Source organism: Elephantulus edwardii, unplaced genomic scaffold (genome assembly GCF_000299155.1).
Source record: "Elephantulus edwardii isolate Elephantulus edwardi_28Jun2011 unplaced genomic scaffold, EleEdw1.0 scaffold00034, whole genome shotgun sequence".
Lineage (NCBI taxonomy): Eukaryota > Metazoa > Chordata > Mammalia > Macroscelidea > Macroscelididae > Elephantulus > Elephantulus edwardii.
The window spans coordinates 22,721,340-22,735,949 of record NW_006399784.1 but is presented as its reverse complement, the minus strand read 5'-3'; the positions used below and the strand labels follow the sequence as shown (position 1 = coordinate 22,735,949).

Here is a 14,610-nt window from a genome sequence, read left to right as displayed (position 1 = left end):
TTCAAACTGACATCATTATTGCTCAATAATTTGGCGAAGTCCCTAATTTCAGGTTTTCCCAGTGTAATGCATCTCATTTCCTGATTGCTGGTGATTGTTGTTGTTATATGCCATCGAGTTGCTTGCGACTCATAGCAACCCTATGTACAACAGCCCTAAACCCTGCTCTATCCTGTGCCAATCACACTGTCTCTGATACACCGATCCCGATTACCGAAGTCACTGAATCAATCTACCTCACAGAGGGCCTTCCCCTCCTGCACTGTCCCTCCACCCTACCAAGCATGATGTCCCTCTCCAAGGATCAGTCCCCTCCTTACAACACGTCCAAAGTACATGATTGCTGGTAGCAAGGTGTTAATTGTGGATCCAAGCAAGATGAAGCTGTTGGTGGTTTCAATCTCCTCTCCATTCATCATGACACTGCCTATTGGTATCGATTTGTTCAAGGATTAGGTTGGTACCATTTCTTTGTTATTGTGAATAATCCTGGAATAAATATGATGTGCTATGTGTGCTGTGATTAATGTTATGGAACAAAATATGCATGAATGATTAAAACAACCTCAACTAAACACAATATGTTGTGTTTGCTTTCACTTAAATCATAATTTAAAAAGAGTAACATGCTTTAAAAAATGCTCTAAAAGGCAGTTTGACATTTTCTCAAAAAGCTAAACAGAGAATTCTGTATGACACAGCTGTTCCATTGCTAGGAATATACCCCAAGGGAAATAGAACTGAGACACAAATGGAGATTTTACACCAATGTTCATAGCTGTGTTATTCACAAAACAAGACCATGGATACAGTCCAAGTGTCCACCAACAAACAAATGGATTGAGCAATTCTGGTGCATTCACATGATGGAATACTATGCAGCATTCAAAAGCAATGATTTTCAAATAATACTATATAAAAGAATGTGGCAAGAAGCTGTGTTATAGTCCATAAGGCTCATTGTTTGAACCCACTATTTGCTCCAGGGAAGAAGAATGGGCAATCTCTTTCCATGTGATTAACTGACTCTAAAAACTTGTTGGTTCCAATTAGACAGTACACAATGACATATAACATAGTAGAGGCTAGAGATCATTATGCAAAGTGAACCAGCTCAGTCTCAAAAGGACAAAATTGCATACGGCCATTATTGTTAAAACAGAATAACTTGTAAGTAATGTATCTAAGTCCAAAGGGGGAAGTGGATGTGGCAGGGGGATTGAGGGTGGGGAATGGCAGAAATCACAGGGCCAGAGTTTGGTGGGTGGAGTGAGGATGTGAAGGAATTAGGAAAGATCCAGTGGGGACCTGAAATGATGGGATGATAATGGGCATAAGTAAATGGTGACTGGTTTTATAAAACCCAATCAGAATGATCCTATGAAACACACACAATGTCTACAAATTTTGTATGCAAACCAATATAAAAAACCCCAACAGATCCTTAAAAATTAATACAAAAGATGAAATGAGGAAAATAACATGGCATTATGATATTGTTATGTGCCATTGAATCACCTGTGACCGATAGAGACCCTATGTATAGCATCTCTGATCCCTGCCCTTGTCCTAAGCCAGTCTCACTAATTCTGACAGACCAACCCCCATTGGCCCAGCTACTGTATCAATCCATCTTAACCAAGGTCTTCATCTCCTGCACTATCACTCTACCCTTCCTAGCATGATGTTCTTCTCCAAGGGCCAGTTCCTCCTGGCCACCTGTCCAAAATATGTGAGATAGAGCTTCAAAATCCTAGCCTCCAAGGAGAAACTCGGTTCCATCCTCTCCAAGATAGACCTATTTGTTTTGTTGGTGGTCCATGGTATGTTCAAGACTCTTCTCTAGCACCACAATTTGAAGGCATTGATTCTTCTTCCATAATCTGTAGTCATTGTCCAGCTCTCTGATTCACAGCAAGTAATTGTGAAGACCATGGCCTGGATTAGGTGCACTTTAGTCTCTAGACTGACACTGTTGGCTTTTCAGTACTCTGGAGAGGTCGTCGACAGCAGATATTCCCAATGCAGTTTGTTTATTTATTTTCTGACTGCTGATTCTGAGAGTGTTGACTGTGGAGCCGAGCAAGCTGGGGTATTTTCAGACCATGGTTAATAGGGTACATGAGACCACTGAGAGTAAAACCACAGATACAAGTGGACTATCTCTTTTTGATGCTGCATACTGTCAGGTTAACTTTTGACTCATGTTAACCAACTTGACAGAGTAAAACTAACCAAAAGCTTGGCAACTTTAAATCTACCAGTCACTCCTGGCAAAAGATGTGATAGTTTGCTTCTAGAAATATTTGCAGCCTTGGAAACATTATGGGGCCGTTCTATTCTATCCTATAAGGCTATCAGGCGATGAGTCAGAATTGACTTGGTGGCAATTGGTTGGGTTTTTGGTTTATATGACAATCACCATGTTTTCTTTCTTAACAAGAATCTCCTCATTTTTGTGTCTTGGTTCACACTCCATTACTGTATTTTCTTTCTTAACAAAAATCTCATTATGCTTATTCTTTCTTAACAAAAATTTCATTATGCTTAACTTTTTGCACAAAAAAGTTATCACAGCTATTTGGCATTTTACAAATTTTCAGTGAGCATTGGCTAAGTATCAAGGATCAAGCCTTCATAGAGTCCTTGGATGGCACAAATGGATGAATCCTGGACTACTACCCAACAAGCTGGAATTCAAACCCATCTAGAGGCACTTACGAAGAAAGGCTTCTGGATCTACTTCTGAGAGGTCACCTTCTTGAAAATCCTGTGGAGAAGTTCTTTCTATTCCCCAACCAATATGTTGCCATAGTCAGAATCACCTTCATGACAACTAACATCATCAACACCACTTGGGACACCACGATGAACAAAACACACATGGTCCTGTCCTCATAGAATTAACTGTTTAATGGGGAGAAAGACTTCAAACAAATAGACACAATTAGAAGTACAATTCAGGAGCTCTAGTGGCCTAGTGGTAAGGAATTACACAGCCAATGCAAAAGGACAGTGGTTTGAATCCACCCACTGCTGAGTGGGAGAAAGATGGATAATCAACTCCTGTGTGATGTACTGCCCCTGAAAAGCCACTGGAGGGTGAGCTGTGGGATGGTTCCAATTCAATGGTACACAACAACAACAGATGCATAATTACAAATGGTGGTAAGTATTATTTAGGGAAAGAAAAACTGGAACCACTGAGAATAAAACAACAAATTCAGATTATGTGTCAGGGAAGATATACATAAGAGAATGACAATTAAGTAATTACATCTAGAGGTTTTCATATTTTAATACAAAGTAACTTACTCTCTACAATTTATACTCTGAGAAAAACTCTGGAAAACATTGTATTTTAAGCTTCACTTTTCCCTGTTCTGGCAGCCTTCCTCAGCAATATTTGTTATTGCTCTGAGGTGGAGGTTCACGCCTCCTAAATAAATCACTGCATATAAATACCTGCTGCTCTTTTTGGTAAATTATTTTCTGATAATCTCATAAGTGTTCCTCTACCTTTATTTTTTGTTTCCTTTAATACCAGACCACCTCTCCACACACTAATATCAAATATTACCACAAGCACTAGAATATCCCTTTTTTGACAGAACAAATTTTCTAGTTAATGTTTTATTTGACAGCTGTGCTACAAATAAAAAAAATCAAGCTCAAGACTCTGCACCACAGAATCTAAAATGTGGCCTGAAAATAATTCCCACTGCTGGGGAAGGTTTTATTGTTGCCTCTGCTGTTCTGGTTGTGCCCAGAAAACATGATTTATGTTTAAAGAATTTCCTGTTACAATTCGGTTACCCTCCCCACCCCCACACCAATCTAATAAAAGGAGGATTTTTTTTTTGCTTAAGTGCTAAAATATAATTGAATTCAACATTTGTGATAACTCTGCCATTACAGATTACTGGTGATGCAATTTTTTTCTATTGCTGTCTGTCAAACTTGGAAAATGTTTAATATTCAGAATGTCATAAACACAAACATTTATTTTAACTGAAGTTAATTGTAATAAAACTAGTATCAGAGTTTGTACACAGGACATTAAGAAAGATATTGGGAATCTAATATGAGATTCAGTTACAGCACTTCTGGAAAAAGGAAATACTTTTACTCTACAAGCTAAATCAGATCTGCTAAAATGAAGCATAAGCTATTCTTTTTGAAAATGTTTTACATATACATACAAACATACATTTTTAAAACCAACAAAGTAGACAGTTTTTGAAAACAGGAGAAGCAATGATATCTAGTATATTATGCTAATGTAACAACAGTATACATAGGAACATAGTGGTCCAAATTAATCAATCATTGGCAGGTAACACCTTCATATGATACTATAGATTTATTTCATCTTCTAAAATTATTTTAAAGAGAACTTTTGTAAAGTTTCCCAGTATGTTTCCCCATTTCATATAGCAAAAAATCACAAACATACTGGGTGGTTTTCCTATAAGGATACTACTTAATTGGGGTTTGGTTTTCTCCTTAAGAGAGGAATGCAAATGAATACATAGACATAAACTTTTATATGTTAATAAGAGCCCTTGTCACACACAAAATCAGTAGTTACCTACTTTTCTTCATGATGGTAGCGCTTTTACCAAGAACATGCAGAAGTGAGTGGAGACAAGAGGTCTACTCCCAAAAGATACATTTAATGAGTCTTTTCAGTTAAGGGAAGAAAAAGCTATTAAAAAAACAAAAAGGATAACCATAATACCCCACCATACATCACTTTGAAATTATTATCTCCCTCATCTGTTTCAGTGCAGTATTATGGTTATCACAGAGTCCACAATTGAGGTTGCACAGTGGAATGTACTTGGGGTGGTGGGAGGGGTGCAGGAGGATTGTGTACCAGGGAGGGAGTTTTTCTATTACTTTTCAAAGAGAGAAGCAAACTGGGGGTGGGGGGGTGGGGAGGGCTGGGCGGGGAGAGAAGTGCAGCAATGAATGAATGGAAATCCAAAATCTCTGTAAATGTTCATTAAAATTATTAAAAGAAATTAAAAAAAAAAACAAACAAAAAAGCAAAAAAATCCCCACCAAACCATAAAGGAGGAGGAGACTATACATCTATCTATCTGCATGTGACTCACTGTAAGATTACACTACACAAGCATATGTGAGATTTACATGCCAGGATGTCTTCAATGTAAGGCTTGAACTAAAAACTTGCTCTAGAAAACTGCCTTTAACATGATGAGAGTTCAATTTAACAGTGGATTGTACAGTAGATTACTATTTGGAAGTGGAAACAAATATCTTCTTTCTCTTATTTTATAAATGAGACGATCTTCTAAAACTCCTAATGCCTCTTGACTTTTGTTCACTGAGGAAGAAAATAATACTCACCTGTGTCTGTAGAATAGACTCGGAAACTCTTATCCCAGAAGCCACAGACCAGAATGTAACGGTTGTCTGAAGTGATGACAAAGCACTGGGAATGGACTTGAATGCTTTGGTCCAAAAGGTCGGTGATTTGCCTCCTGTGTGTTCCTGTATTGCTGGCTGTGAGAAGAGAAAGAGAAAGAAATAATAAACTACTACATCCACATGGAAAAAGAACACCTGACCTTTTATTCCAAGCTTAATAATCTTTTAGAGATTAAATAGGAAAATACATCCAATTGTTAAAGAATGTGAGTAGCTAAACTCAAAATATGTGATTTTTTTTTGCCTAGAGGAAAGAAATAATAACATATTACAATTTAAAAATAGTGTACCATTCACAGGACTTGCGTTCTAGCCCTTGGACAGGACCAAACTAGATTATAATCTCCAGATTGCATCACAGTCAGGTTTGTGTTTCTGACAATCTCATTACATCTATTGTCATGAGACTGGATTCATGTTGTGACAATCTATTACCTTTAACATTTTGTCACAGGAAGGCATATTAGAATTTAAATGTCATATTTGAAATACTGTAGCATCTTGTACTACTTTGGTTTTAATGGTTCTTTAATTTGAATAGATGTGAACTCCCATTTCCTCTGTTTACAGCTGCACTTGCATGTAAGTAAAGGGTAGGATGACTATTTATTAAAGATACTTGTAATTGGAAAAGTCAAACACGGCAAACTGCCACTTTCTTCCTCCTTATTTAAGCAATAAAACAAGACAGCCTGGTAAGTGTGTTTTCAAAATGCTGCAGAGTACCTAGGATGGGGTTTGTCAAGAGGCATGAGGTCAGACTGGAGTGACACTAAGGCACAGGGGAAGAGTAATAATCCTCTAGCAATATACTATCAAATATGCTGTTACAGAAGAGAAATTTCCACTGAGATGCCTGTTTTAGCATTATGAGGCCAATCAAGTAGAAAATTTTGTTTCTTGTGATCTAAGGGTTATTTTTTATTAAAGGACAAATTTATTTTTTTTAATACTTGAATATGAGTAATAAGAAAGAATTTCAGAGATTTAAAAAGTGGAGTGTATTCGGGGTGGGGGTGGGAAGGGATTGTATACCAATGAAGGAATTTCTCTTTTACTGTTCAGAAAGAGGAGCGAACTGGGGGGGAGGGGTGGGCAGAGAGAAAAATGCAACAATGAATGAATGGAAATCCAAAATTCTGTACATGTTCACTAAGGGTTATTTTACCACCGACTTTCCAATTCATATAATGGTTCTTTAGCTGCTAAAGTAATCTGATGTGAAACAAATGAAAACAAACAAAAGAAATGTCTGTATTTTATTATTAAGTTCTTTATATCTAGTCATCAGTTTTCTGAAAAGAAAACCATCATTTTAAAAAAACCCAACCTACAAATGCATTATTTTAAAAAAAAATCAAAGAGCCAAATAAATCTATCATATACATTGTATGTAGTTACTAAGATAATGTGGGTAAGCTGATCGAAGGGTCATAAAATAACACAGAAGAGGAAAGAAGTGTTTCGAATACTCTCCAGAACTGTGTTAGAATCTGCTGGGGATACTGAGAAATAGAACATTCCCTGCCCTGTACACACACACACACACACACACACACACACACACACACATCTGCAACAATCTTTCAGTATATGACATATGATTCAAATTCTCCAGCTGCTCCACAGGAGAAGATAGGTAATCTCCTCCTGTGTGATTTACTGCTTCTGAAAACCTGCTAGAGGGTCAGCAATGGTTTGGTTCCAACTTGATGATACACAAGAAGATTATTCTGTGACTTTGATAAAGTAGGCTTCCTAAGCTTTTGGAGATGTATTGGCTAGAAAGTAATGTCTGCTGTTGTTGTTAGATGCCATCAAGTTGACTACAACTCACAGGGACCCTAAGAACAAAAGTTGTGAACCTGGCCCTATCCTGTCCTATCTTGAGGCCTCTGATGTGTCCGAGCCCACTGTTACAGTCACTGTGTCACTCCATCTTGCTGGGGCCTTCCTCTTTCTTTGGTCCTCCAACCTTTCCCAGTATGATGCACTTTTCTCAAGGACTGGCTCCTGACATCATGTCTAAAGTAATTACGAAAAGTTTCACCATACTTTCTTGTATGGATGACCTTCTTAAAAATTACAGCAGTGATAAAAAGGGCAGACTTCTAGATCAGGATAATTTTTCCTTCTTCTAGCAGATGAGAAAGCTTCTAAGAGCGAGAGATTACTTAGTATCCCAGAGCAGTGAACCATAATAAATATGTATGTATATATGCAGACCTTAAAGATAGAGGAAATAGATTTAAATATTTTTACTTAATGCCAAGAAACCTAGTAGCAGTTAAAAACAAAATATGTGTTATTTTCTATTCTGTTATGGCAATACACATGAGAACAGTAAAAATAGCAGACTTTTGCTCCTTTGATAAACACTTTCATTGGTTATTTTCTTGAGAATTCTCTTGGGAAGAGCTACCTTGACATATTTGGACATGTGCATGATTTAAAAAACGCTTAAATTACAAAGTCTTCATGGGTGAAGGGTGATGTTTCTTAAGCATTCAGATGAATATTTTCCAAGTAAATGTTTACTTGAAATTTAACACTCAATCCCCTTAAAATAACAACAAAAAAACTACTAACTACTATTCCATTATCTCATTTTTTTCCTCTGGTAGACCACTTGAGATTTAATACTGTAAGGATTTTTATTCAATGAAAATTAGGTATATTTGTCTAGATAAGCAGTTTTCAAACTAGAGCATGCATACCCCTGGGGGTACAAGATGTCCCCAGGGATACACAGGCACAGATGGTTTTAAAAGAATCAATTTCTAGTCTCTCTACTTTCATATGTTCTCTTGCCTAAAATTGATTTGCCTGAGAACTCTCCTGTGAGTTTTCCTATCCTCTTCTCCCTTTCATACGCCTTTTTCCATGAGATAAAATAAAGGCATATTTCCCTCTCATCCAGAATCTTACTGTGGTGCTTTGCCTCAATATAAAAATCTGTTGGGAGTCAAACAGAGGAACAATTCAAAATACTGATGGGATCCTGACGATGCCAGTGCTAAGGTATCAAATCATGGTGCAGGGGAGTGCTTTCTAATTCATTATTTCGGATAAAATTAAAGAAGGATCTAATCATGCTGTCAATACACAGATCATTAAAAATAAGGTCCAACTATAGATTGTTAAAATGAGAGCTAATTTAATGATAGACCATAAATTTAAATAATAGATTGCTATGCAAACGGTGTAAAAAAACATAGAAATAAAAGATTTTTGTGATATTTTTAAAACAAAACTCTTTACTTTACAATTACTTGCTTGTGTGAGCAAGTTTCCAGAACTTCTACCTATACAAAAACAAAAGAAACAGGACTCACTAAGCAAAAAAATACTATTCATCCATGAATATATGCACTGAGGGGCAGGAAGCCTCATCCATTTCATTAAAGATATATTGCTCATAAATACTTATTTTTATGTTTAATATTAAAATTTATAATGTTTGCATAAGTAAGTATCAATATTTGTAATGCTGACTCATTTAATATGACATTTTTAACAGTTGAGTCTCATGGCCATGCAAAATTTTGAAATTTAAATTTATATACATATGTTTAATTTTCTCTATGTTATTATTACAGAAAAATATATTAAAGCAATCATTGCAAAACATTAAGATAAAATTATTCAAGGGAAACAGAATGAACATACAAATTCAAGATGAAATAAGAAGGGTTACAAGGGATGAAAAGGGAGGAGGAGAGGAGTAAAAATTAACAAAGAGGCAAGTTGGGTGAAGGAGAAGGCCGTGCAAAAGAAGAGGTTGATTAGACATTGTAATGAATGAGATACAGTAATCAGTTGTAATCAATGTTAAAAAATGAGTGTGAATGATTATATGAAAAGCCAACATTGTGAACATTTAATCAAATGAGAAATATATAGAACATAAGGTTTAAAAGTAAGGGGGAAACATTATGAAAGAGGAATGAATAATGCAGTATTTCCTGCTTTTTAGGGCTTTTAAATTCATTTTTACAGAACAAAATGTTGAGTGGCACAGACATACAACAGCAATCCAGTTGTTGTTGTTGTTGTTGTTATGTGCCGTCGAGTCGTTTGCAACTCATAGCGACCCTACGTACAACAGCCCTAAACCCTGCTCTATCCTGCGCCAACCGCACTGCCTCTGAAACACCTATCCCGATCACCCCAGTCACTGAATCAATCCACCTCATAGAGGGTCTTCCCGTCCTGTGCTGTCCCTCCACCCTCCCAAGCATGATGTCCTTCTCCAAGGACCTGTCTCTCCTTACAACATGTCCAAAGTATGTCAGACGAAGCCCCAGAATCCTTGCCTCCAAGGAGTAGCCTGGTTTAACCCTCTCCAGGATGAATCTGTTTGTTTTCTTGGCAGTCCAAGGTACATTCAATACTCTTCTCCAGCAACACAGCTCAAAGGCATCATCAATTCTCCTTCTATCCTCCCTAGTCATTGTCCAACTCTCTGATGCATAACAAGTGATTGCAAAGACCATGGCCTGTATCAGGCGCATCTTAGTCTCCAGAGAGACACTGTTGCTCTTGAGTACTTTAGAGAGGTCCCGAACAGCAGACTTTCCTATTGCAGTATGTTTTTTGATTTCCTGGCTGCTGGTGCCAAGAGTGTTGACCATGGAGCTGAGCAAACTGAAACTGTGAACAATCTCAATCTCTTCGCCATCCATCCTGATGCTACCAATTGGTCCAGTGGTGAGAATCTTTGTCTTCTTGACATTAAGCCTCAATCCATATTGTAGGCTGCAGTCCTTGACCCTCGTAGATCAATCCAGTAGTTAAGTTTAATTCACTCAAAAATAGTCAAGTTCTACTGGATACTTTAAAGTGTCAATGTTCCCATGATACTAGAATTTGTTAACATCTATTTAAATGCACCTATTTAACAATGTGATAAAAATTTTAGGTGTTAACTTTAAAATGTGTGAGAAGGTACATTTTAGAGCGTATGTTGTTAGTAAGGTTTCTCAAAAGAACGAATGAATGAAAGACTGGTTGTTTTTAGATGTGAAGTGATGACAACTTGGAATGGAATTATACACAGCCAAATTTTAGAAATATTTTCAAAGAAAAAAATGATAGGACTTTGGAATGACCCTACTGGGCATAAATTAATATTTAAAACCACATTTCAGGTTTATTATATGCAGCATAATAACAGTACCAATGCAGCTGTGGTTGGCATTAGAAGTTATTTCTTTTAAATTAAAATTTGCTATTTGACACAAAGTTATTTCATGATATAGTGTAAATAATTATCACCATACAACTTGTCTTTTAGGACTGTGTTTGGTGGAGCTCCCAGATTAAAACAGGCTTGGAAGCAGGAGTGGCATCCACTTCCGAAATAGCTTGCCTCCAGGAACTCTATGAACTTAGAGAAATGATGAAAATCATACAAGTGTTCAGGTTTTTTGTTCATAGAGTTGTTATGAGCTGTCTATGACTCAACAGCACTTAACAACAAAACAACAACAACAACAACATGTTGTTACTGTTGTTGAGTCAAGTGTGACTCACAGTAACCTCATGAACCCTGTCCTATTCTGTACCTTCCTCCCAATCTCTGACACACTCAAATTCATTGCTGCAGTTACTGTGTCAATCCATCTGTTTGAAGGTCTTCCTCTCTTTTGTCATTCCTCTCCCTTTCCAAGCATGTTTTCCGTCTCCAAGGAATATCCTCTCTTAGTGATATGCTCCAAGTTCACAGTCCAAAGGTATTAATTCTTCCTCTGTCATCCTTATTCTTTGTCCAGCTTTCAGAGGCATAGTAAGTGACTGAATTGACTATGGCCTGAAGTAGGTACATCTGAGTCCTCAAACTGACATCACTGCTCCTCAATAATTTGGAGATGTTCCTGACTGCAGACTTTTCCAGTACAGCAAGGCTCCTCATCTCCCAACTGCTGGTACCAAGTGTCCTGATTGTGGATCCAAGTAAGATGAAGTAATTGGCAGTATCAATCTTTTCTCCAACTATCATGATGTTGTCTATTGGTCTAGTGGTGAGGATTTGAATTTTCTTGCTGTTGAGATGCAGTCCATATTAAAGGCTGTAGTGTTTAACTTTCTGCAGCAAGTACTTTAAGTCCTCCTCACTTTCAGCAAGTAAGGTTGTGTCAAATGCATAAGGAAAGTTATTAAAGAATATGCCTCTGATCCTGATGCCACTTTCTTCTCTCAAATAATTTTCTCAGCCTACAGATTAAGCAAAAATGCTTAATGGATATAATCCTGATGCACACCTTCTCTAATTTTAAACCATGTAGTGTTCCCTTGCTCGGAACAATAGCTTCTTCATGGATTCCCGTTGCTCTCAATGTTAGCGATAATTTGTTATGATCCACACAGCCAAATGCCTCTGCATAGTCAGTAAGGCACAAATATGTGTTATTCTGGTATTAATTGCTTTCAGCCAGGATCCATATGACATCAGTGACATCTCCAGTGCCACAGGCGCTTCTAAATCCAGCTTGAACTTCTGGTAGTTCTCTGTTTATAGATTGTTCTAAATAATCATCAGAAGTATTTTCTTGCATGTGATATTAATGATACTGTTTTATACTAATGATATTATTAGGAAGTAAAGCATATAATTATATTCTTCTATATAATGACATATTATTAAATATTATGTAATTATAGCAAAGTATTAGAAAGTATAGTGGCACATAGGGTTTTAGAGGAGGTCATGGCACTATAGATTTTATCGCCAATGTCAGATGGATCTTGGCTGAAAGCAACGAGTACCAGAGAAGTATCTATCTGTGTTTCATTGTCTATGCAAAGACATTTAACTGTGTGGATCACAACAAATTTTAATTAACCTTGAGGAGAATGAGAATGCCAGAACACTTGATTGTGCTTATGCAAAATCTATACTTAGAACAGGAAGCAGTCTTCAGAAGAGAGAAAACAATACTGCATGGTTCAAAATCAGGAAGGGAGTGTGTCAGGGATGCATCCTATCTCCATACCTTTTCAATCTCTATGCAGAGCAAATCACTCAGGAAGCTGGGAGTTATGAGGAGTAATTTGGCATCAGCATTGAAGGAAGACTAATCAACAACTTATATTATGCAGATGACACAACTTTGCTTGCTGAAACTGAGGCAGACCTGAAGTGCTTGCTGCAGAAAGACTATATTCTTCAATATGGATTCAAGCTCAACATCAAGAAGATAAGGATTCTCACTACTGGGACAATTGGCAGCACTATGATAAATGGAGAAGAGACTGAGGTTGTTAAAAATTATAGCTTGCTCGGCTCCACAGTCAACACTCTTGGCACTGTTGTTGTTTTTAGGTGCCATCGAGTCATAGACAACTCAAAGCGACCCTGTGAACGAAAGGCCTGAGCACTGTTCTTACACAGAGTTTCTGGAGGCAAGCCATTTTGGAAGTGGATGCCACTCATGCTTCCAGGCTTTAGTCGGGAAGCTCCAGAAAACACTGTCCACCATGGGTGCCCATTACCACGTTTGGCACATCAGTGTCACAGTGTTCAGTATCACAGCAACCACGAGTTACCTCTGTACAGCAATGCACAGACCAGTTGCTGTGACCTCTGGTTGCCAGAGAGAGCATGGTGCTGCTTGCACAGGTATTGTGGCAGGCTTTTGGAATCGAGTGATTTTTTTGGGCTTGTGTTTGACTGACTCTTGGCACCAGCAGTCAGGAAATCAAAAGATGAAATGCACTGGGAAAATCTGCTATCAGGGACCTCTCCAGAGTACTGAAAAGCAAAAATGTCACCTAGAGCCTAAGGTGTACCTGATCCAGGCCATAGTCTTTGCAATTACTTGCAACAGAGAACTGGATAATGACTAAGGATGACAGAAAAACTGATGCTTTTGTGTTGTGGTTCTGGAGAAGAATCTTGAACATACCACAGACAGCCAAGAAAACAAATAGGTCTGTCTTGGAGAGGGTGAAACCAAATTTCTCCTTGGAGGCTAGGATTTTGAAGCTCCATCTCACATACTTTGAGCAGGAGGTAAGGAGGGACCAGTCCTTGCAGAAGGACATCATGCTCTAAAAGGTAGAGGGACAGTGCAGGTGAGGAAGACCCCAGATGAGTTGGCTTGACAAAGGAACTGGAGCAATGGGGGTTGGTGTGTCAGAGTCAGTGAGAATGGCTCAGGACAGGGCAAGCTTCAGAGCTGCTGTAAAAGGGTCACTATGAGTCATAGGCAACTTGATGGCACATAACAACAACAACAGAAAACAGCAGCACAAAATCTTAGTGACCAGTGGTTTAGAGAAGTGGGCAAACTATGCCCCATAGGTCAACATGGCCTACTAATTGGTTTTATATATAGTTTTACTGGTATAAAGCTGCGCTCATTTGCTTATGTGCTATGTCTGCTTCTGTTTTATAATGATAGATCTGAGTAGTAGAGACAGCCACTAGATAGTCTAAAAGTCTAACTGTTTCTATCCACCCCTTTGCAAAAAATTTGTAACAATGTCTAAAGTATTGTTGTTGTTTTTGTCACTGAGTTACTTGTGACTCATAGCGACCCTATGTACAAGAGCCCTAAACCCTACTCTATCCTATGCCAACCTCCTTGTCTCAGACACATCTACTCCCGCTACCCCAATCACGGAATCATCCCATCCAGGGTCTTCCTCTCCTGAGCAGTTCATCCACTCTCCCAAACATGATGTCCCTCTCCAAGGACTGGTCCCTCCTTGCACTGATAAATTAATCTAATGGGACTTTATCTTGTAGCCTATTTATTGTCAAGATTTAAAGCAAAATGAGTCTATAATGCTTTATATTATTAGCAAATGGGCTTATTTTTAAAATTTTATGCTAGTAATATACCTACATATCTCTCTCTGTGTATGTGTGTGTGTGTATATGTATCTCCCACCTTTCCTTTTTTATTGCTATTAAGTCAGAATTAACTCATGGCTGACCATCTGTTGGGTTTCTGAGGCTTAAATTTGCACAGGACAATACTGTCTCTTTTACTTCCCTGGAGCTGCTGGAATACTCGGACTGGCAGAGGTGAAGACTTTGTGTTAGCAGAGAAACTTCTTATGGAATAGGGCACTAGAACTTTTATATAAATAAATATCTGGCACTCATTTATATTACACATGTGTGTGTGTATATATATATATATA

The 14,610-nt window shown here is 37.8% G+C and overlaps 1 protein-coding gene across 1 annotated transcript in view; it reads right to left on the bottom strand.

Moving 5' to 3' along the window:
* The window catches only part of LRBA (LPS-responsive vesicle trafficking, beach and anchor containing), an 874,405-nt gene that overhangs the window by 49,943 nt on the left and 809,852 nt on the right, over positions 1 to 14,610 (bottom strand). Inside the window, exon 51 of the mRNA XM_006884505.1 lies at positions 5,377 to 5,532. Coding sequence (XP_006884567.1) covers positions 5,377 to 5,532 — 156 coding nt within the window. The remainder of the gene's footprint in view (positions 1 to 5,376; positions 5,533 to 14,610) is intronic.